General features: G+C 42.7%; 1 protein-coding gene across 3 annotated transcripts in view; it reads left to right on the top strand.

The window, feature by feature from the left end:
• Positions 1-4,112: 4,112 nt before the first annotated feature.
• Positions 4,113-24,076, top strand: part of DDX58 (DExD/H-box helicase 58) — a 36,139-nt gene continuing 16,175 nt past the window's right edge. The window contains exons 1-9 of one of the 3 annotated variants that reach the window (XM_045021914.1): positions 4,113-4,375; positions 7,285-7,419; positions 11,657-11,835; positions 14,532-14,682; positions 16,427-16,558; positions 17,526-17,633; positions 19,772-19,925; positions 22,779-23,037; positions 23,723-23,885. In XM_045021914.1, coding sequence (XP_044877849.1) covers positions 4,270-4,375; positions 7,285-7,419; positions 11,657-11,835; positions 14,532-14,682; positions 16,427-16,558; positions 17,526-17,633; positions 19,772-19,925; positions 22,779-23,037; positions 23,723-23,885 — 1,387 coding nt within the window. In that variant the 5' untranslated portion in view covers positions 4,113-4,269. Of the gene's footprint in view, positions 4,376-7,284; positions 7,420-10,937; positions 11,010-11,656; positions 11,836-14,531; positions 14,683-16,426; positions 16,559-17,525; positions 17,634-19,771; positions 19,926-22,778; positions 23,038-23,722; positions 23,886-24,076 lie in introns of those variants that run through there. The other 2 variants (XM_045021915.1, XM_045021916.1) reach the window with 2 other exon arrangements.

Raw genomic sequence — 24,076 nt, 5'->3', positions numbered from 1 at the left:
GATCACTTTCTGTCCCCCCAAAACCTTCCCCTCCCTGGGCAGCCTTGAGAGGCTTTTTCACCAAGTTCCTGGTGAACACCGACCCAACCCCTTGGATCTTAACACAAGGAGAATTTAACCATCCCCCCGCCCTTCCCCCACCAATTCCTGGTGAGTCCAGATCCAATCCCCTTGGATCTTAACACAAGGAAAAAAATCAATCAGGTTCTTAAAAAGAAAGCTTTTAATTAAAGAAAGAAAGGTAAAAATATCTCTGTAAAATTAGGATGGAAAATACTTTACAGGGTAATCAGATTCATATAGCCCAGAGGAACGCCCTCTAGCCTTAGGTTCAAAGTTACAGCAAACAGAGGTAAAATCCTCTCAGCAAAAAGGAACATTTACAAGTTGAGAAAACAAAAATAACACTAACACGCCTGGCGGGACTATTACTTACAAGTTTGAAACATGAGAGACTGATTCAGAAAGATTTGGAGCGCCTGGATTGATGTCTGGTCCCTCTTAGTCCCAAGAACAAACAATCCCCAAACAAAGAGCACAAACAAAAGACTTCCCTCCACCAAGATTTGAAAGTATCTTGTCCCCTTATTGGTCCTCTGGTCAGATGTCAGCCAGGTTTACTGAGCTTCTTAACCCTTTACAGGTAAAAGAGACATTAACCCTTAACTATCTGTTTATGACAGTCACTATATTAAGTCACATTTGCTGCCTTACCCTCTGTTTATATACAAGCAGAATAGCTGTACTGTGCTAAAGCAGGGTGTGTTCTGGGAAGTCTTTATGCCTCTTGGACTCTGCCGTGCCTTTCTTTGCAACAGAATGGAGGTCTGCGGGTGTAGCCACTAGACAGGTCTGTACTGCAGTAGGTGACAACCAGTGTATGAGGTGCATAGGAACCCCATTTGTCTCTACCACTAGAGCAGCAGTGCAGCTATTCCATGCCAACCCAGCAGGCTAAGGGGCAAAATGTTCCACCCAAAGCCAGATTTTTGAGCTTTGATGAGAGGTGGCACCATTTGGCCCCATGTGCTCTGTATTTATTGCCTTGTTTTCTTGCTAAGGATAGTTGCACACCATAATCTTCCCTTTTTTGCGACCTGGAAGAAGCATACCTGATTTTTGAATCTGTCGTCAATTCTTAACCATGGAGCAAATTCATATCTCAGCTGTCAAAAAACACAGAAACTGAGATGCATATTTTTCCTGTGGTGGGTTTTTTTTTCACAATTTTTAGTGTCTTTTTTCTTCTTGTTCATCCCTGTATATTTATACAAGGCACCCAGTTTACTGTTCCGCCATTTTTGTTTTGGGGAGGATGTTTTCTCCATTCTACTAGACACCTATATTTATTGTCCTTCCACCATCATAAAAACTGTTTCACAAAGCTAGAGGTTTTATAAAATGCCAAATGCTGTTGGGCTGTCCAGTCCATAAATACCTTTTCGAAAATAGATCTTCCAACTAGGTCCAAATAATTATCTTCTATATTTCCCTTACTCTGCTTATCTAACAATTATGGCACCACAACAAAATTCATGGCATATTTCCCACATCAGTTCTCCTTTTCCTCTCTCAAGGTCTGTGTTAAGCTTGCCTGTACTTTTCCTTTTATGGACAGCTTCATCTCGTGAGACCAAAACTGTGCTAGATAACTAGTAAGGGCCAGCAAATAAACCCCTTTAATCCTAATTTCCCTTGAAGGGCTTTCCAACCTGAGCGAGCTTTTTGGCGAAAAGACAAGCTCATCTTGGCCTATATTCGTCTGAACTTCTGACAATGTGCAACCCTTCAGCACAACTCCTTTCACAAAAGAACAATTTCATATCTAATGACGTGATTGTTTTCAATTACTTGACTGTGTATTCATGCTGGTGATGGTCAAATGCACAGATAATTGCAGCATGTATGCAACTGACATTTGCAAAATAATAAAATGTTAAACTATCTTCTATGTTGAAATTTTATGACTTTCAAAAACATATACTAAATATACAAGTCAGAATGCATCAATTCTCCCCATGTATAAATCTGTGTGATATAAATCTGCTCCTTGAACATCTGTCAGATACTTAGAATCATAGAATATCAGGGTGGGAAGGACCTCAGGAGGTCATCTAGTCCAACCCCCTTCTCAAAGCAGGACCAATCCCCAACTAAATCATCCCAGCCAGGGCTTTGTCAAGCCTGACCTCTAAGTAAGGAGATTCCACCACCTCCCTGGGTAACCCATTCCAGTGCTTCACCACTCTCTTAGTGAAAAAGTTTTTCCTAATATCCAACCTAAACTTCCCTCACTGCAACTTGAGACCAATACTCCTTGTTCTGTCTTCTGTTACCTCTGAGAACAGTCTAGATCCATCCTCTTTGGAACCCCCTTTCAGGTAGTTGGAAGCAGCTACCAAATCTCCCCTCATTCTTCTCTTCTGCAGACTAAATAATCCCAGTTCCCTCAGCCTCTCCTCATAAGTCATGTGCTCCAGCCCCCTAATCATTTTTGTTGCTCTCTGCTGGACTCTTTCCAATTTTTCCACATCCTTCTTGTAGTGGGGGGCCCCAAACAGGGCACAGTACATAGCTTGGTGGTTTGAGCATTAGCCTCCTAAACCCAGGATTGTGAGTTCAGCCCTTAAGGGGGCCACTTAGGAATTGGGGGCAAAAATCAGTACTTGGTCATGCTAGTGAAGGCAGGGGGCTGGACTCAATGATCTTTTGGGGTCCCTTCCAGCTCTATGAGATAGATGAGGCCTGACCAATGCCGAATAGAGGGGAATGATCACGTCCTTCAATCTGCTGGCAATGCTCTTACTTATACAGCCCAGAGGGGGGCTGGCCTGCCGATGGCCACAAGTTTTCTGAAGCTCAATAGTATTTCTGAAAATACCACTTGGCACTGAGAGGGCGGGAGTAGGGAATCTAATGGGACCAGAGCTGAGATTGATGCTACAGGTCAGAGTGTCTGTAGAGACCTTTGTGATTAGTGCAGAATCCATAGAATGTGCTGACTGTGGATTTGGAAGGACTGGCAGGTCCCTGAGAAAGTCGATGGATTAACTTGCCTCTCCTTCCTCCTGCCGATGTAGGAGAATCTCAGAGGAAGATATGTACAAATTGTTCCTGTCTTTTAAGAAACTCAGCTGGGATTCCCCACAGGCATGCCTGGTCCTAGTACTTACCTATAAAGCTCTGAGAAAAAAGAGATAGAAGCCTCAAAGTAAAATATTTTGTTTTGTCTATAAAGTGTCCTGTGCGATAAATCCACCAATCTAACAAGTACTATGTGTTACAATGGTCAGAGTTACCCAAAGGCAGCATTACCACAGGACAGTAAGATCACTTAAGGCACAGTATGAGCTGGTCTATATAAACTCCCGTCTTAAAGAGGGAGATGGGTGGTATGACCCGCTTTTGGTTTTGAGTTTTCTTGCTGGGTTGATTCTGCCTTTTGAATATGTGAATGGACTGTTTCCATTTGGTGGGAGGAACATGAAGGTGCTTAAAGGAGGTTGTGATCTTGTTGAATTTGAAGGATTTGTTGCGTCTTTAATGGATTTAGGAACATAAAAACCCAGGAAGTGTCATACTAGACTGGCCCCGCTAGGGCGGTGTCCTGCTTTAGATGCACAGGTTGCAGTAGGCAGGTGCGGGATAATCTGCCCCCCACATGAGCTCTGATCCCGATCTCCAATCGCTTGAGACTGGTTTAAATCCCAAGGCCATGAGACTTAACATCCCTCCCAGCACTTAGTTATGGGAGCGCTGGATCGTCTTGTCCCACCCGCCGGGCGGGCAGAGCGCGCGCGCCCCCTGGCGGCAGGGCAGGAACGGGGGGACAGCAGCCGCCCGGGCTCTGCCTTGCTGCAGCCGCCGCCGCCCGGCGCTGCTGGCTATCCGGGCTGGTTATCCTCTCTGCACCGCCCCTCGGCCTGCGCGTGTGGGCTAAGTTTCCGTTTCCTTTCTGCTGCTCCGCTGAGTTTCTTTCCTCCTCCCCCTGCGCCGGTGGCTTGGGCGTGATCCTCTTCCCCGGGAGTCAGTGAGTCTCCGCCCGTGGCGAGCTGCGAGCTTGCGCCGAGGCTGTGCCCCTCTTTGGCAGGGCAGGGGGACCGTGCCCGCCGCAGCCCGGAGCCGGGGGCACCCCCCCCCCCGCCCGCTGCAGCTGCGGGGTGCTTTGCCCCGAAGGGATTTCCTCTCCTTTGCAAGCGTGAAGCACGGGACAAAAAGGGGAGCTGGGAACTGGTTCGGCAGCGGCTGCCCCAAGACACGGGAGCCCGGATGACTGCGGAGCAGAAGGGAAGCCTGCGGTGCTACCGGCAGTACATTGAGAAGACCCTGAATCCTGCCTATGTGCTGGGCAACATGAAGGCATGGCTCTCTGACGGTGAGATGCTGGCTGTGGGCTGGGCTCGCTCCGGGCAGGGCACCCCTGGCCCAACGCCCCTACCCCTCTCATGAATGCTTCACTCCTGGGGGTTGGTGACAGTTTGCCACTTAGTGGGGATTTCTCTTCTCTTCCCCCCTCTCACCACTTCCATTTGTTTGTTTGCCTCTCTTTGCTCATGCTGTTGTCTCCTCTTTCATTATGTCCCGTCTAATGAAGATATTTCTATGGAGTGTTGGCTTCATTTAAAAAAAAAAAAGTTTCTCAGCCAAGTACAGCGAGAGTTGATGGTGTCCCTTTAACCTGTAAAGACAATTTAATCTCAGTTGTACCCTGCGACTCCCTACACAGCTCCTAAACCTCTTGAATTACAAAATAGCTGTAGTTTTCCTCACTTAGTACCCAGTATTGAAGTCAGGAGCTTTGCCACTGACCTGAATGGACACAGGGTCAAGTCTTTAATTCTTCCTGTGCCGTATTGTCCATAGGTCTAGGGTTCAAATGGGAGAAAGGAAGCCAGAGATGGAGAGAATACCATTTCCCTTGTTAAACTGATGGTAGCTTAATACATATGAGGACTGAAAGGAAGAGGCAGTTTCCGTTTTGAAATTTTGGGGCCTTGTATATGACGTACTCTGTGCTGAGTCTTTATATTTAGTTGCTTGGGTGCTCTGTCTATACCTGGCACTGTATATCTGGGGAAATGAACATTCATTGCTGCCTGATGTACGAGTTTGAGGTGCCAGGTCCTGCTCTTGGGTGGGGACCACCTTGATGTTCTGTGTTTCTGTAGCATCTTGCATAATGGGTCCATTACCAGTGCTCCAGCGTGCTACTGAAATACAAACAGATAACGATGATGGAACATCCATGCATTATGCTGCCGCATAGACTTTGGCAGATGATGGTGGCAAATGGGTTAATGTGGCACCCATCTCAAAACCCAGCTTTGGGGTTAACAGAAAAGTATCAGTCTAATGCCCCAAAATATGGTAGTTGCCTTACAAAGCATATGAAATGTAAGGCTTGTGATTTTGCAAAGCGAGTTAGCAGATTTAGCCACACAGCTCAGTGACAGAGAGACTCTTTGGAAAAGGGTCCTCTGTTCTTTGCAAACAACTCTCACCTCAGACCTGACAAACTCATTACACCAAAGGCATGTATTTATCCATAATGAGTAACAAGTAAGGTATCTACAGAAAGCTCTTAACTTGCAAAATACATGGTCTTTATGTATATATGGGTCGTATTTAAGAAATAATAATATATTTCTATTGAATGTATGCTTTATGGACATGGAGTAGAAATTAGTCACCAGGGGATAATGTGTGTCGGTGGTGGCCCGTTCAGGCAAGAGGGGAAGTGTCACCCTGCACTGTTTAGCTAGTGAGGCAATCCAAGGCTCAGTTGTTTAGCCTTGTGCAATACTAAGGCCTGGTCTACACTAAAAAATTAGGTTGGCATAACTACGTCACTCAGGAGTGTGAAAAGTCCACACCCCTGAGTGGCGTAGTTAAGTCGACCTAAATCCCTGTGTAGACAGCTTTAGGTCAATGGAACAATTCCATTGACTTAGCTATGGCCTTTCAGGGAAATGGATTACCTTTGTTGATGGGAAAACCCCATCCCATTGGCATAGATAGCGTCTACACTGAAGGGCTACAGCAGTGTACCTTCGGTGTTTGAAGTCTAGACAAGTCCGAAGACTTTGAATGGGAAACTGAGGCAAATGCAAACAATTGAAACCAGTTAATTTAACAAGAAGACAGGTTCACTCTGTCTATGAAAAGAAAGATAAAGATGTTGTTATACTGATAACACAGAGGAGGGAGAAGCACTCTGCATCCACTCACTGAGGGAAAAACCTTTGTGGAGCGCAGCGGTGCTTTCATGAACGTTTGGTTCCTGGTTTTTGAGAAACCAGCCAGTTTTGCAACAGACTGAACTTTGAAGAGTTGTGGAGAGGATACTTCCTTTATTAGACAGGAAAGGTACTCTTGATAGGTAGACTCAGGTTTGCATTTTATTGTTTTGTTTTCTATCATAACCATTTGTTACCATCACTCTCAGTTCTAGTGAAATCTTTACTCTTTCTTAAATAAACCTACTTTTGTTTGATTATAAGTGCTCACAAGTGCTATGTGGTTTGCAGGAGCAGCAGTTTAAGGTAAAACTGGCAAATTGGGGTACAGTGTACACTTGAGGGCAGAGGATCAGGGATATCTGGGAATAGCCAGCTGGATATCACATGGAAATGATTCAAAGGGCCTCGGGGATTGGGTTGCATCTATTGTTAACCTGCAAGCTGAAGTTAGGGTGGGCACAGCCTAGAGGAGAGGGCTTGGGTGGCTGAAAGGCTGATGGTACCAGGGAGCTGACACCCAGCTACCCCAGGACAGACTCCCTCTTGCTGGAGGCAAGGGGTAGGGTGACCAGATGTCCCGATTTTATAAGGACAGTTCCGATTATTGGGTCTTTTTCTTATATAGGCTCCTATTACCCCCACCCCACCCCAGTCCCGATTTTTCCACATTTGCTGTCTGGTCACCCTAGCAGGGGGTAACACAGTGCCTCTCAGGCTTGGATTCCCCGAGAACTCTTAGACTCGCCTTAATTTCAGTGAGACTTGTGTGACCAAATCCCCTTGGCAGCTTTCTCAATTTCAACCAAGAACTTGCAGTCTGAATTTGGGTTTAATTTGTGCATCTCCAGAGATTGTTTCCCACTCATAAGGTGTATATGCTTCCTCTCCTTGCCTCTGGAAGTGCAGTATAAAGCAGATACCCATCATGTAAATATACCCAGTAAATATTTCAGCACCTTCAGCACTCTGCACCAGGTGCAGTCCCCACTGCTGCCCGCACACCAGATCTACAATTTTGCCTTATTCATATCTGATTTCACGCTAGATGCCAGAGAGAGAATTCAGACTGAGGAACAGAAGAAGGGGCTGACTGCTGCGGCGGCTCTCTTTGTTGACTCTATACTGCAGCTCGAATCAGAAGGATGGTTTCGGGGATTTCTAGATGCACTGAATGAAGCAGGTTTGTTTTCGTTGGTAAAGCTGACCGTTTTCACTTTCCCTGCTTTTTCATGTTGTGTGTGAATTTATTGCTTGTAAAAGGTGCTGGATTGACCACCCTGGAAAGTGAACACCTTTTAGTTCCATAGGTCAAATCGTAGCAGTACGAGCATCTCCACCAATCCATCTCCTAGCTCGATGGGCCAGGTAGAAGGTTGAGAGCAGAGGTTAATTGGGCTGGCTCATGGCAGCTTGGGGAGATAGGACATGTGCGTGTGCATACACCTGCACCATTCTGTGTCCCAGAATCTCAGCTTTTGTTAACTCAGAAAAACCAGCCAACAAAAAATGAACTATTAAGTCTCTAGCCCTTAGGGGTGCAAAGAAAACCTGCAAAATGTGAACCATGTAACTGATGCAGTGAAGTCTGCAGACAGCCTGAGACAGTAACTCCGAGAGGTATGAACTGCACCAGTTCCTTGAAAGTCTAATTATGACAATATAAAAGTCAATATTGTTAATTTTCTATGCTGATCAAAGCAAGAAGTTATATTATGAGGATCTGGGCAATCTGCTTTTTCAGTGGCATCTTGTTTTGATTGGCAGAAGCTGCCTTTTTTTTTAAAATAAAACTTAGGAGACTAGCTCTAGAAATAATGTGATTTTCATATCCTAGACTGTTTGCAAATATTGGCAGTAGGAAAAATTAAATATTTTTACTTGGGAGTTGAGGAAATTTGATCCATGATTCAATGAGACTTAATAAATGGGGAACCCCAACACTATTAGTCATTTTTCAGAGTACAGACCACCCTCTAATGGTCAGGCACAAAAGAAATATATAGATGTTTCCCTTCTCCCTTTGATGGATTTACCTATAAAGAGTCATATTGTTTAAAAAATTCTAAAGTGACAATTTAAAGGTAAAACTCTTCTTTTAATTTATCAGGATTGTATTTTATTTCCATAGCTACCACTCTGAAACCTGTCTTAATATGATGTAACTCTTGATTAACTCATAAAAATACAATGTACTTTAGCTAGCTTGCATGGAACAGTCCTGTTTGATTTTGGAGATCAGTAACTCCACCTAGAGCTCATGTTAAGCTGGCATGAAGCTAGTTTAATTATATCAGGGGTAGGCAACCCATGGCACGAGTGCTGAAGGTGGCACGCAAGCTGATTTTCAGTGGCACTGCCTGGGTCCTGGCCACCGGTCTGCGGGACTCTGCATTTTAATTTAATTTTAAATGAAGCTTCTTAAACATTTTAAAAATCTTATTTACTTTACATACAACAATAGTTTAGTTATATATTATAGACTTATAGAAAGAGACCTTCTAAAAACGTTAAAATGTATTACTGGCACGCAAAACCTTAAATCAGAGTGAATAAATGAAGACTCGGCACACCACTTCTGAAAGGTTGCCGACCCCTGAATTATATGCATAGGCATATATAATAATGCATATATAATAATGCCTTTTGCGACTTCTGTATGATGTGTACAGATAACCCCACACTGCACTTCCAATTTTTGCTGGAGGACTCTTTCATAGAAGTTAGAGATTGAAAAGGCCCTACTTAAAGCAGGATTGTTGCCTACACTGTGTATGTAAACATTCTGACGTAAGCAGTTCCAAGCAATGAGGCTTCTACCCTTTCCCTTGGGAGACTATTCCACAGCCCTTCTGGGATTAAAAAATACTATTAAAAATCCTACGTTGCCACTGGATAAGTCAATGGTATGTCCGTATGTATAACAAAGTGTTCAGATCTTGTCTGATATTTTCAGAAATAGAAGGGGTTCAAAGACTGACAATGAAAGTGATTTGAGGCCTGGGGAGACTCCCATAAGAGGAGAGAGTGGAAAGACTGGGGATATTTAGATTCAAGAGAAGATGAATGAGAGGATGTAACGAAGGTACGCAAAATAACGAAAGGCATAAAGAATTAAATTGGACATTCATAATTCTCATAAGGCCTGATTTAAAACCCATTCATATAAATGGGAGTCTTTCTATTGACTTTAGTGGCCTTCTGGTCAGACCCCTGGGCTGGGATTTTTGAAAGCACCTAAGGGAGTTAGGCACCAAAATCCTATTGAATTTTGATGGACGTTGTGTGCATGTGCCTTCTTTAAAAATCTCAGCCTTAATACAAGAATATGGGGACACCCAGTGAAACTGGAAAGCTGCAAGCATATAATTGATTAAAGGAAACACTTTTTACAGCATGTGTAATTAACCCTTAGGAACCCATTGTCATGAGATTACGTCGAAGCCAAGGGCTTAACAGGATTCACAAAAGGATTAGTCATTTATATGAATAGTGAGAATATCTATAGTTATTTAATATTAGGATAATATATGTATAAAGTGTATGAAACCTCATGCTTCAAAATGTAAGCCAGCTATTAATTGCCTAGGGATGGGAAGAAAGTTCCCATATGGGCAGGTTATTAAATGATTGTCCATTATGGAGGTTTAGTGCAGCTTTCTCTGAAGCATCTGAGAGATTGCGATAATATAAGTATAATACCTTCAGGGTGTGCCAGCTTTCTTCCACAGTAATGGATTTTTAACTCTTCCTCTCATTGGCACCCTTACTTACTAGGCTTCTTAACTTCTGAAAACTTACTTTCATGAAAGCTATTGTTGCATTCTTTGAACTCATTTTTTATTATGCAATAGTGCAGTTCCTGGTCAATTGCTCCAAGCTTCCTTCTTACTCATACTTTTTATAAATTTCTTTTCAGTAAGAAGTAGATCCAGGGTAGCTTCTCCTTGGGCTACAATCTCTAATTTCTGAATTATAAAGCTGTGTTCCATATAATTTAGGAACATTTTTGTCTATTTGGTTGTATCTGTTACCCAGCTAATATGAGAGTAGTTAACCCCCAGCCCCAATGAGTGCTTTCAGATAGTCTATATTGCAGGATAAACATTGGCCCAGGAGTTAATTCTCTCTGTTCCAGTGTTGGTCTGTAAAACGTATTGATGGTCTCAAGTTTCAGACTAAAAATTTAGCATCTCCTCCCTGCTCAGCGGAGGGCTGAGCTAGATGACAGATTAGGTTAAATCATACTGTGATATCAACATTTCATTCCAGTCCTTCAGGAAAAATAGAGAGTTGTCGTGTAAACAGGTAAGCAGAACCCTATTTTCTCCTCCCACTTTTGTGTGTCTGCCTGAAGCAGATTTTTTGGGGAAAGTTTCAGTTATTCTCAGAAACGGCTAAACTGTTTTGAGATTAGGAAACCATTCATTGTTTTGTCCTTATATATATATTTTTAATAACTTTTTAATTGAGAAGCTCTAGCTCCCCCATGCTTTGCAACAGGGACTTGATGTTTGGCAGGGACTTGACGTCTCGTGTCAGCAATGGACCTTTTCTGTTCCCAGGAAAAATCTTCCAAATTTGGACAAGTTTATAAACCTTTGAAAAATCTGTTTGCACATGCCCAGTAGAGGCTTGTTGGAATTTGGCAGTCCAATTCTCTGAACATTCCGTCTACACTGAGCATGTTCTATTCTCTCTCAGCTCCTGTGTGCTGACTGGACTGTGCATGGTCCCTCCCCACAGAGCAACTGAGCAGGCTTGTTCCCAGAGGTACATGGACTGAAGACTTTCCCCATAACTGCTCTTCCTTGCAGTTGTGGCACTGGGTACCAGAACTAAGAGCAGGGATCCTCTCTCCTGTGCTCCGAGGGGAAAGAGGAAGCAGCTTGATGTGAATGCAGAGGAGTGAGGAATGTATGGGGAGAGAGAAGAGATGCAGGGAGGAAGGGCAGAAGATGAGGGGGGGATAGAAACAGGGAGGAGAGAGGGGCTGTAGCTGAAGCTGGACGGGAAAGCGGCATGAGCCAGGGATGAGGAACGATAGGAGCTGTGGAGATGGCAGAGCATTCTGAGCGAGGTCCAAGCCCTGTGGGAAAAATAAGACTGCATCATAATTTATATGTACAAGGGGGTTGAGTTAAGGTTGCACAGGCAGTATTAATTTTGGCATTTCCTAACTTTCCTTGCTTGACTTTGCAGTCTTAAAACTTCTTTAACATAGGGTGCCTTTTCTGGGTTGTGTGGTGTGTGGGTTGTTTTTTTTTTTTTTTTTTTTTTTTTAATGTAATAGAGCAGTAAAGGTAACCCAGCCCCCTTTTCAAAATGTGTTTGTAGTTCACCCAGTAGCTCTTAGCCAGTAATGGGTCAAAATATCTGTGTTTGCTGGTGTAATTCGACCCACCCCTTTTGTTTTCAAGGTTACACCGGTCTGAGGGAAGCAATTGAAAACTGGGATTTCCAAAAACTTGAAAGCCTGGAGGAGCATCGACAGCTGCTGAAACGTATAGAAGCTACAATGAGAGACATTGATGCAGAACAGATAATTCCTTACTTAAACACTTGTCTCATAGACCGAGAATGTGAAGAGATTCAGCAGGTATTATTTCAAAATCAAAATTGCAACTTGATTTGCAGAGTTTACAATTCTATGATAATTGTGTAGCCCTGACTGCAGCTTCAGATATGTCGGTACAATATAGAAACTAGGAATGTCAAACGATTAAAAAAATTAAACGTGAGATTAAAAGACATGATTGATTGCAGTTTTAATCACACTGTTAAACAATAATAGAATAACTTTTATAATAAAATATTTTTGGATGTTTTCTATATTTTCAAATATATTGATTTCAATTACAACACAGAATACAAAGTGTACAGTGCTCACTTTATATAATTTTTTATTACAAATGTTTGCACTGTAAAGAAACGATGGCCAGCACATCCCTTGGCCTGCGCCGCTTCCCGCAGCCCCCATTGGCCTGGAGCAGCGAACTGCAGCCAGTGGGAGCCGCGATCGGCCGAACCTGTGGACGCGGCAAGAAAACAAACCGGCCTGGCCTGCCAGGGGGCTTACCCTGTCGGGCCGTGTGCCAAAGGTTTGCCGATTTCTGGAGCAGAGAGTCACGAAGCTAATATAGACCTTTAGTGGGATACAGATTTGTGTTGTAGTAATTCTATTTAAGAGAGAAAAATGAAGATCTTAAAGCAGATAAAATTAGATTATCACTTGCTAGACAATTCAAAATTACAGCTGCAATTCGGCCTGCTATGGTAATTATCGGAACTTGAAAAGCCTTTTGTTTTCCAGCAATGTTCATGCCCGTTGTGACCGTGGTTGCTGGAGGAGCTATACTGAGAAAGCTCAATCAGGGCAAACTGCAGAGAATAGGTCAGATGATACCCAAAACTGGTGGTTTATTCTATAATTAGATTTCACCAAGTCAGTAACAAAACAGCTTCTGTAATATCTTACTTTTTACCTAAAAGCCAAAATACAACTCCCTTTAAACAATCCAGCCTTTGGCTCCCACCCAGACAGCCAAGTCTAATATAGCGAGGGTTACTAAAAACCTTATTCACCATATATAAATGTCTGCCAATCACATTACTCATCTATCAGGTCAATGAATATTTCAGATCTTACCAAATATGTGCTTACAGACAATCCTTATGGACTAAATTTATTAAAGAAAAGAAAGAAATAGTTATGAATAAAATCAGTTTCACAGCAGAGATGGCAAAGTGGTTGATTTCTAAAAATCAGCTTCTGAAATCAATTAAAAAAGGTATAGTCCAATAGGATGTCCAGGTGCATAGTTTGTTGCAATTCTTCCATGAGAAATTGCAGGGATAATCCAGCGTAGGCCTGGAGACCTCAGTCTTGCAATTTAGACTTTCCCTGACACAGTTTAAGCACATCTGAGATAAAACAGGATTGGGTCCAACTTCCTTTATAACTGAAGTTCAGTGGATAAGGCTCTTGTCAGCAAATGATCACAGCAGGCTTCCCTTGGATGAAGAATAGGTTAAGTACATTGTTGCTTTGAAGCTAATCTGTTTCCTAGGCGTACACGGGTATCTAGTTGCATTTATTAGCATAAATCAAGTAACCATTCAAACAGTTCACAGGTAGATTTACATTGTGGAATCACACATTTCAAAGAGAAATGAAGACAATAATGTCACTACACCACAAGTTCCATCTAAATTTTAATATCCCCTTTTGATCGCCAAATCAATAAAATACAATAATGAAACATTATAGACAGGAACAGAAGTTTAGCATCTACAAACTACTTAGATCACATTGTTAAACTCTAACATGATATAGGTAAGCATAGATAAATACAATTAGTATATTCTGCTTGGTTCTCTAACAATATAGACCTACATTTTAAGGACTCCGGTTTATTTAACATGGCTTTGCTAACTATCTATAAGGAATGGCCCTGTTTGCCATTTCAATACTCTTCTAATATGTCCTCAAGGGTTGTTTTCAAGTCACACAGCCTGCTGGTTGCTTAACTCTTGCTGGCTCAGCCTCACACCCATAAAGGCCTTTAAAAAGCAAAATGAAACTTCTAATCTGAAGCTTTTAAATCCAGCAGTTAGATTCCCTCTTCTCAGTGAGAGAGTTAAAGTTATGTGCTGGATTTTACCTTTTTTGGCATGTTACAACCAATTAGTAAGAAGCAATGTTATCTGTTGTTAAAGCATCAGTATGCTTGACACATTACGAGGCAGCCAATAAGATGGTCTCCATCCCTGCTTTTACTGGCTTCCAGACAACTGATAGGACAATAGAAACTTTCTAAGCTATTACAATATTTTATTCAGATTTAAAGCAGTGCATCATTTCTTTTGTATGTTTTGAAAAATGCTCCACTTCAGTTAACTTAAAAATCTTTCATCTGGGTTTATTATAATACTTCGTACTTACAAGGGACTTTTCATCACTTTACAAAGGTGGATAAGCATTAGTATCCCCTCTTTACAGCTTGTGGAACTGAGGAACAGAAAGCTGTCATAGACCTCCATTCTGCAAACACCTAAACACATACAGTTGCAAGTAGTCCAGTGGAGTTCAATGGGGCTGCTTGTGTGTGTAAAGCTATGCACGTGCTTAAGTGTTTTCAGGATTAGAACAATTATGGACTGTACAGTTATGTAGATACACAACAGAACTTTAAAGAATTTTCCCCTGTAAAGGCTCAACAATGTTTTTCTTTTGAATGACACACTTTTTGATATTTTGGAAGCAGTCACAAACTTTGCTTGTGCATTATGCAGGTCAAAGAACTGAAAGGCAGAATGGCTGGTGCAGTAAAGCTCATTGAATGCCTTGCTAGGTCAGACAAGGAGAACTGGCCCAAAACCTTTCATCTGGCTCTAGAACGAGCAGGATATGACCCAGTTAGCAAACTCTGGAATATGAAAGAAGGTAATATGCAAATTATTTTTATCATATTCTGTGCTTAAGGTTCTGCTGTTGTACCAGGCATGAATCATCTTCAGTAAAATGGGATTACCTTAAAGGGACACTGTCAGTTTGATTCCTTTCTTTTTTTTAATTGACTCAGTTTAAAAAAAAAATGTTTTCTGGTAGTAAATAACCCTGAAATATAAAAATGTTTTAAAGCGTTTTTTTGCTCCCCTGTTGATGATTATAGGGTCATTTTTAGCAAAGGAGAAATTAACTATACAAGATGAATGAGGAAACTGACTGCACAAAGTGAACAAACTGGAAAAATTTGTTCCACACCATCAGCATTTACCATTATTTTATGTGTTGTTTGTAATTGAAAGGCACAACATTTCCAGACAAAAATGTGATTTGTCAAGTTGATGGTGTCTCTTATTGAAGCTGATAAACCTTCCTTTGACTTGCCGTCCCTGTTGTAAAGTGATCAGTATGGGTTTCCACAATACCTAATGGACTGATCACCTTGTCCCTACACATCTGTGCACACAATAGAAAAGTAAAGGACCGTGTGTTTCAGAGTTTGTTGAGCAGCATCTACTGGCACTCAGACTGAGCAACTTCTTCTGTTTTCTGTAAATGCGGAATTTCCTATCAAGTCCATCTTCTGCCACTGAATTTACCATTTTTTTGTGTTTTTCGTTTCCCCACTTCTTTGAGATTATAAAAATACCCTCACAAATGAGCTTGCTTTGGAGTTATCAGGGAAATTCTTGAGTTGAAGATGGTAGGATTGGGCACTATATCACTGAACCAAGTGATTGTTACGGCTGAATCTAGATTCCATTTTTTTATACTTGAGTTGCTTTGACCTGGAACATAAGGAGTTTGTTTGAAATAGTTTTAATTAGCAAATGAGGGGAAAATATTTTTTGTAAATGTGTAGCTATTTTAAGTAACTTTTTTTTTCATATCTGTGGTTGGCTCTGATTTGGAGACAGCTTTATATTACAGTAACCCGGTCTGTGTCATTTTATGTGTCTTTGGGAGCCCCCCGCTCCCAAATCACCTGTATTTTATAGTCTTTTTTTTTTAAAGGCTTTTTGGGCCTCTTATGACATCTACCTTAATAAAACTAAAGTTTACTCGATTGGGGATGCTCTTGGATCATAAGAAAAAATATCCATGTTGGAGATGTCACAACTCGAACAGTCAAAGAGAGTTGCTGACAGGAGTCATTGCTAACTAAAGCCTGCTCTTTGGAGCTTAAGTTGTTGGCTAGCAGCGAAGAGAAGAAAGGTAGCTCTGATGTGCTTTTTGGTTTTGTATGTTTTTTGTCACAGCTAAATTAATGATAGCTCTATGAGAAAATTGTTCCACAACACAAAATATAGGGGGAGCAAGGAATATTTAGCATATGCCCTCAGAACTAGTCAGAAATAAATCTTGGACTGGTACAAGGAGGAAGAGGAGGTTGAATAGGCTGTGCTTTTATGAGCACGTGGCACTTCTAAAATCATAGGGGTCCACATAGTCGTTTGTCTACCTTAAGCCCAGCCTGGACAAGGCATTTTATTTTTACCTCATAGACTTTAAGGCCAGAAGGGACCATCATGATCATCTAGTCTGACCTCTTCCACTGCCAGCAAACAACTTCTTTCCCAATAAGATTCGGCATTGTGGGAGAACCACTTTCCTGGCCTGTCAAACGTATGATATTTAAAGTGGAAAAGATGGCTAAGATGCTTGCCTTGGTGTTGTTCAGGTAACGATAAAGAGATGGATGTTGAAATGATGGAGGACCAGAATGGGAACAGTAGTGCCTTAGACATAAATGTACAGTATTCCGAAGAAGCAGAAGTTCCCAATTTCAGTGGAAGTCCGTGTTCTCCTTCAGGTAATATTACAAACATTAGAACTGTGCGCTCCTTTGCACTTTTAAAATGTGTGTGATGTCCTTAAAATGGCTCAAAAGAAAATTGTAGAAAATAGAGCACTGAATTTCCTATGTCCCGGTTTAATTTAACTTCACTGGTTGCTGCTAAAAATCCCCAATGCCTTGGGCATGACATACAGCATATGCTGCCCCTTGTTTCCCATGCACTCACTGGAAAGTTGGTGTTTCAGAGGAGCATCCTCATGAATGGGTTAAAATAGTGGAACTCAATCCATGGCTCTTCTCTGATTTGAGTAAGTCACCACATGACTTAGTAACTGGTAATTTAGATAAACAACAGTATATTGGTCTGTGCCCTGGCTGGAACAAAGCTAAGGGAGCCCTAAAATACTGCTTGTTTTCTTAACTGTTTTGACAAATGTTAATTTGTGCTATCCCTGTCTGTTAGTCACAAAACAATAACTAGTAACTCTGACAGAGCAGCTCTTTGGTTTTTAAAGGCGGGGAGCCCCTGGATTAAAGAAAACATTGAAAGGTGTGGGAGTCATTAGACCAGAAAGAGATTAAACTAAGACACATTCAAGCTGTACGTAGTGTTCATACAGTCTGTTCTGGGGAGACACAGACAGACATTTTTCTCATGTGCTATGCTTTCTGGCTTGAAAAGATTGGGTCAAGGTAAGGTCAGTGTTGACTCTGCCAGTAAAGAGTTTGAAAGGAGTTCATCTGAGGGAGAACAAACAGGCTTTACAAAATGCAGGCTCGTAACACACAAACCACTTAAAGTTCCAGTCTGGTATATGGTCTGTTATAAAATCTTTTCCCTCAAGAGCTACTCATTAATTTTAGCTCATAACTATATATGGGGGATAATGTATTCTAACCAAAGCATTACTGCCTCCCTTTTATATAATGGATCATGTTCTTCACCACAGCATATATTGAGCTTGGCTTATTTATGTTCTAGAAGTGTCTCAACAAGCTACTTATGGACCAAAGAAGGCTAGAAGTTATCAGACTGAGCTTGCCCGGCCTGCTGTCAGTGGGAAAAATACAATCATATGTGCTCCTACTGGTAAGAACATGTGTTTTCCCAGTGTTGGATTTTTTTGTTTTTGAGAAGTGCTCTTTATTTTGCTGCGTGGTATGAGAGGGGGGGAAGAGTCTGGGGGAGGGGGAATGGACATCACAATTTTGTCTGTTTAGGACAAGGATTTGTCAAATTCTCCCATCAACCTTTTATTTAAAAGCAAACTATCCATTAAGTTTAATCCACAGTAATTATAGAGGAGCCCCAAGGAGTCACTAGTTATGTCCTGCAGAGATAGTGGGTGAGGTTCTGTGGCCTGCAATGTGCAGGGAGTCAGACTAGATGATCATGATGGTCCCTTCTGACCTTAAAGTCTATGGCATTTGCAGCAAAACTAAAATCCCTCTTTGATATTCGAATGTTTGCACTTTGCACTAAAAATTTGCACTTTGATATTCGAATGTTCCCTCTGAAATTTCCAAACTAGCCCTTCATGGGCCAATTACATTTTCCATAATGTTTGTATGGCACAACATTTGCTAACTTTCACCGAGAAAAGGTTTAAAATTCAGACCTTGAGACTCGGCTGGAGATTTTCTGTCTAAGTAAAGAGCTGCAGTCTCTACAAACTCCAGACCTCAGGGACATTTTCATGTCAGCTCAGGAACAGGTCAGTGTTAAAGTTTAATCACAAAACAGCTGTTCCCCCTCTGCAAAGAGTAGCTGACTAAGCTGTCAGCTTTCACCGGCTACTTCCCTCAGATGCTGCCAGCCTGAATCACCAACTTCATTCCTCACAGAGGCTTTGGGAAGAGAGGCTGTGAGGGAGAAACTAAAGTGTGTGGGAAGGGTGAGCAGGACTATGTGGGGAGACTTGCAGATGAAGATACCGTGATAGCAGATACGCACCAGTGACCTGATCCAAAGCTCATTGAAGTCAATGGAAAGACTCACACTGACAAGCCCCAGATCAGCTTCTTCCTGTAGTGCGAGGCTATCGGAGGTTCATAAGTCTGACTGAGGGACTGGACCCCCCACCTCACAGACACCCACAATCCTGAAGAATCATGATGTCCTTCCCCCATATCTCCGCTCACTTAACTGTTTGAAAAAAAAAGAATGCAATTGGGGAAGAAAGCTGTGGGAGGACAATGGAGAAATCCAGACTGTGCACTGGGAGCAGTATAAGCAGGAGTGAGTGAGGGTCATATGGGGGAGGAGTGCAGCAGTATATGTCCCAAAGAGAAAAAGTGGGCTTTGGGGGGGAGGGTGGGGAATACAGACCGCTGGGGATCTGTGTGGGGCACATAAGAGTTAATGCAGCATGGATAGGGTAGCGTAGAGGCTCTTGTGTTGAAGAATTTGTGTGTTCTTTGTGCACTAATTCCCATATATAGTTACACAGTTTATTTTACGAATACAAAAAATGTGTGCAGCAATACACAAAGTAGTTACAAAAAGGTTGATATTCTGGTTTAAAGGAAAAGTTGGAAAATGAGCAAAATTTAATGGACCTTGAACAGCTGTAATCTGACGAGGAACATCTCTGGATTTTACTTTTTTTTTTCCTTCTCTCTCTCTCTCTCTCTCTCCTTTTTTTATTTATTTAAAGTTTTTTGTTTTGACACAAGTACTGCTCTAGAGAAACAAGCTTTTTGTGCATTGGGGAGTTCCTGTGATTATGGGATATAACTCAAAACACCGTTGTGGGGGATAATTCTAAAGAAGATATCCGTAACGTTATTTAGAATGCTGCTGATAAACAAGGAAGCAATCCTAGCAAAGCCATAAGAAACGGAAGTGAAATGAAATCGTGGTTTGTGAAACGGAAGAGGACAAGACTGATAGGGAATTTGCATCCCTTTAAACAAATAAAGCCAGTACACTCTTAATGAGAGCTATCACTCCCCCCTTAATCCATTGCTTTATGTCAAAGGACTGTCATTCTATAAGGTAGATAAGTCATCTTCTGTACTACTGAGTCTGTTTCAGTACCAAGATCACAAAATAGAGAGTTGATGCTAAGTATCCTGCATCCCCCAACTCCATCCCTACAGTGAGCTTAATGTAAGAACATGGGTTTGCCCACAAGGAGCCTTAAATTGTTACAGCTGCACTTGTGGGGAGGGAATATTCCGGCTTTTCGTTACTAATTCTTTGTTTTCACGCTTGATGTTTAAAAGGATCTGGGAAAACCTTTGTGGCACTTCTGATTTGTGACAATCATCTTCAAAACATGCCCAAGGAACAGAAAGGGAAGATTGTCTTTCTAGCTACTAAAGTTCCAGTATATGAACAACAGAAAAAAGTCTTCACACAACACTTTGAAAGAACTAGGTAGGTACGAGTCCACACATGTAGTCTTCAGGTTTCTTCACTTCCGAGTTCCATACCGTAGGATCCTTTACATCCTCATGATCCTACATTTTTTTGTTACCATTTCAGGACTGTCTCTCAATACAGTTCTGGTAAAAAGTGTGGCCCAAACTCAGAAGATGAAAATACATCTAATCAAAAAGTGACCAAACTGTCTTTGAGGTGTAATTGAAGGCTGCCTCTGAAAAGCAGCTACTTAGGGTACGTCTACACTACGGGACTATTCCGAATTTGCATAAACCGGTTTTGTAAAACAGATTTTATAAAATCGAGTGCGCGCGGCCACACTAAACACATTAAATTGGTGGTGTGCGTCCACGGTTCGAGGCTAGTGTCGATTTCTGGAGCGTTGCACTGTGGGTAGCTATTCCGTAGCTATCCCATAGTTTCCGCAGCCTCCCCCGCCCCTTGGAACTTCCGGGTTGAGATCCCAGTGCCTGATGGGGCAAAAATCATTGTTGCGGGTGGTTCTGGGTAAATGTCGTCAGTCACTCCTTCCTCTGGGAAAGCAACGGCAGACAAGCATTTCGCGGCTTTTTTCCCTGGATTGCCCTGGCAGATGCCATAGCATGGCAATCATTGAGCCTGTTTTGCCTTTTGTGACTGTCACCGTATGTGTAATAGATGCCACTCACAGAGGCGATTCAGCAGCGCTACACAGAAGCATGCTTTTGCTTTTGCATGATAGCAGAGATGGTTACTAGCCATACTGCACCATCTACCATACCATAAATTGGTAATAAGATGGTCATGGTTACCAGTCCTTTTGCACTGTGCCATTTGCTGCTGTCATAAGTGCCCCTGGCCGATCAGAATCGGTCCTGCCTAGAATATGGGCAAGTGTACTAGAGAACCACTGTATCATAGAGCCAGAGAGCACAGCTGCTCTGTGTCAGATCCCACAGAAATTATGAGCTGTATGCTATTCACAGGGGGTGCTCCTGCAACAACCCCACCTGTTGATTCCGTTCTTCCCCCAGCCTTCCTGGGCTACCATAGCATTGCACCCCCACTTGTGTGATGAATTAATAAAGAATGCAGGAATAAGACACAGTGACTTGTTAGTGAGAAATGAGTGGAAGGCAGCTTCCAGCTGCTATGATAATCCAGACAGGACAGTAAGGAGTGTGGAGAAGAGGAGCCCAGCATCCCTCTGCTAGTCCAGGGGCAATTGAATCTTTTCTTTACACATGAAGGGTGGGGGCTGATGGAGCTCAGCCCCTGTTGCTATTATGAGGATGGTTACCAGCCATACTGCACCATCTACAAGGAAAAATTAGGGCCAGGCGCCCTTGATTGACCTCACTGATGCTAGTCGGCATGGTTACCAGCCCTTTTGCACTGCCCCATGTGCCAATAGACTGATGACGAGGACGGGTATCAATCGTATTGCACCATCAGCCACCCATGGCGGGGGTGGGAGTGAGGATGTTAGTGTTGACGGCTGCAGCATCGCGTCTATCTGCAGCATTCAGTAAAGATAGGGTGACATGTAAAAGAGTCAGAGGATTGTTTTCCCTTTCACTTCTGGGGGTGGGTGGGGGGGTGCGTAAATTGCCGAGCTATGCCCTGACCCACCGCGGACACGGTGTTTGACCCTAGAAGCATTTGGAGCTCAGCCAAGAATGCAAATGCTTTTCGGAGACTGCAGGAACTGTGGGATAGCTTGAGTCCTCCAGTCCATGAGCGTCCATTTGATTCTTTGGCTTTCCGTTACGCTTGTCACGCAGCAGTGCGCTGAGCCCCTGCTATGGCGTCTGTCTGGAGATTTTAAAAAAATGATTTTGAATTTCGTCTTCTGTAACGGAGCGCTGATAGAACAGATTTGCCTGCCCTTACTGCGATCACATCCGCATGGTCCATGCGGGAGCTCTTTTCTTTATTTTGATTTTTAACTAGCATCGCCACACGTGCTGATCGGAGCTCCATGCTGGGCAAAACAGGAAATATTCAAAAGTTCGCGGGGCTTTTCCTGTCTACCTGGCCACTGCATCCGAGTTCAGATTGCTGTCCAGAGCGGTCAGTGGTGCACTGTGGGATACCGCCCGGAGGCCAATACCGTCGATCAGCAGCCACACTAACCCTAATCCGATATGGTAATACCGATACTAGCGCTACTCCTCTCGTTAGGGAGGAGTACAGAAACCGGTTTAAAGAGCCATTAAAATCGATATAAGGTGCCTCCTAGTGTGGACGGTTGTGGCGTTAAATCGGTTTTACGCTCCTAAAACCGATTTAAACGCCTAGTGTAGACCAGGGTTGCAGCAGTATAGAGCCCTTCTATGGATTTATAACTTTCATTTAGGTATAAAGGAGCTAATTGACATGCATCCGCATGGAAGCTTCTCAGTGCTAAGTTCTCTTTTCTCATAGCCCAGAACTTTGGCTTCCAGATACATAGGGGGTGGGATAGGTTTTCTGAACACAATCCATTTCATAAGCAAAGGATGATGGTTGAATGGATGATGCTGATAAAAAATCCACTGTCTTAAGCCAAACATGTTTCAGTTGGGGGAGTTGCAGGTGCTCAGTACCTCTGAAAATGCGGTCACCTATTTAGAGGCCTGATCCAAAGCCCATAGGAATCAATAGACTCTCATTGACCATAATGGGCTTTGTATCAGACCCTGGGGATCTAACTTAAGGCAGTCACAATTGAAGATTTTGGGCCTGGGTGCATCTGTCTTATCAAATATCACCACCTTGCTTGATCCCCAGGAGATCTTGCCCTATCTTCTTGCTTTTCCTGCTCTGTGGGTGTACTAATGTGAACATACTCTGTACTAATGTCACGACACGTCTTTTCTCTCCCAGGTACAAAGTTGCGGGGATTTCTGGGGAAACGGCTGGGGATGTCTCGTCAGCAAGCGTCATTGAAGGGAATGATATCATTGTCTTGACACCTCAGATCCTTGTGAATGGTCTCAAAGATGGAACCGTTCCTTCTCTTGCCATTTTCACATTGATTATATTTGACGAGTGCCACAACACCACTGGGAATCACCCCTATAATGTGTTAATGACCAGCTACTTGAATCTTAAATTTGACTCCGCTGCGAAACAGCTGCCTCAGGTAAGGCACCACCCAGGGGTGTGGGCATTTGAAAAACATGTTGCAGTAGAAGCAGGACCGCCTGCTGAGGTTTTGTTAGCTATGCCTTCCATCATTTTTCCTGAAAACCCCATCTTGCTACCACTGCAACTTCAAATATTAACCCTGTGCTTCACTCGGAGGCTTCTGGCTCAGCCACATTCCCAGCAGCAGTCTCCTTTTAGTCAGCAAGACGAGCCCTAATCTTTTTAACTCCAAACTGGATTCTGGTGACAGGCTCATGGGAGGAACTCCCGGGTTACAAAACATAATCCTTGACTTGTTCCCTCCAGGACAGCAGCACAGGAGTTGGGCCACAATGATTCAATTGTGACTTAATATGTTATAGCCTTTAAAAGAACATTAGGCACCATGTTGTCTTTAAGAAGCAGAATTGACTCTGAAGGAGCCAGAATCGAAGTTTCTCCTAGCACTGATGCAAGACTGGCAAGAACATCTGGATCTTGAAAAGAATCTTGGGGAGGGAGGAGAACAGAATGTAGTGGCTCTTGCGAGCTTTTTATTCAGAATATCAATGCCAGTGTTCTTGATTTCTCCCCTCTCTTTACTAACGAGGAAGATCAGTCAGGGGACTGTCATGTTACTGGCTGCTTCTTTTTAATGACATGAACGTAACTAATTATTTTGTACGTGAATATGTGCTCAGATTGTTGGCTTAACAGCCTCGGTCGGAATGGGCAGTGCCAAGACCCTTGAGGAGACGATAGAATACATCTGTACCCTCTGCGCCTGCCTCGACATACAAGTCATATCTACCATCAGAGAGAACACACAAGAACTGGAGGAGATTGTATACAGGCCCCAAAAATGTAAGTGTTTGAGTAGGAATGTATCACTGCTAAGGTCGTGGGTCAGTCTAGTGTCGGAGAACAGACTTAACTGCATCTCCATTCAGGACAGCACTTCAATCAAATGCTCAACATTAAGCAGCATGTGCTCGAGTCCTGTTAACGTCAATGTGACTTAAGCCCACACTTAAAAATAAAGGATGTTTTGAAGT

The sequence above is a fragment of the Mauremys mutica genome, chromosome 6 (genome assembly GCF_020497125.1).
Source record: "Mauremys mutica isolate MM-2020 ecotype Southern chromosome 6, ASM2049712v1, whole genome shotgun sequence".
NCBI lineage: Eukaryota > Metazoa > Chordata > Testudines > Geoemydidae > Mauremys > Mauremys mutica.
The sequence above is the reverse complement of the archived record's forward strand: the minus strand, read 5'-3'. Positions and strand labels throughout refer to the sequence as shown.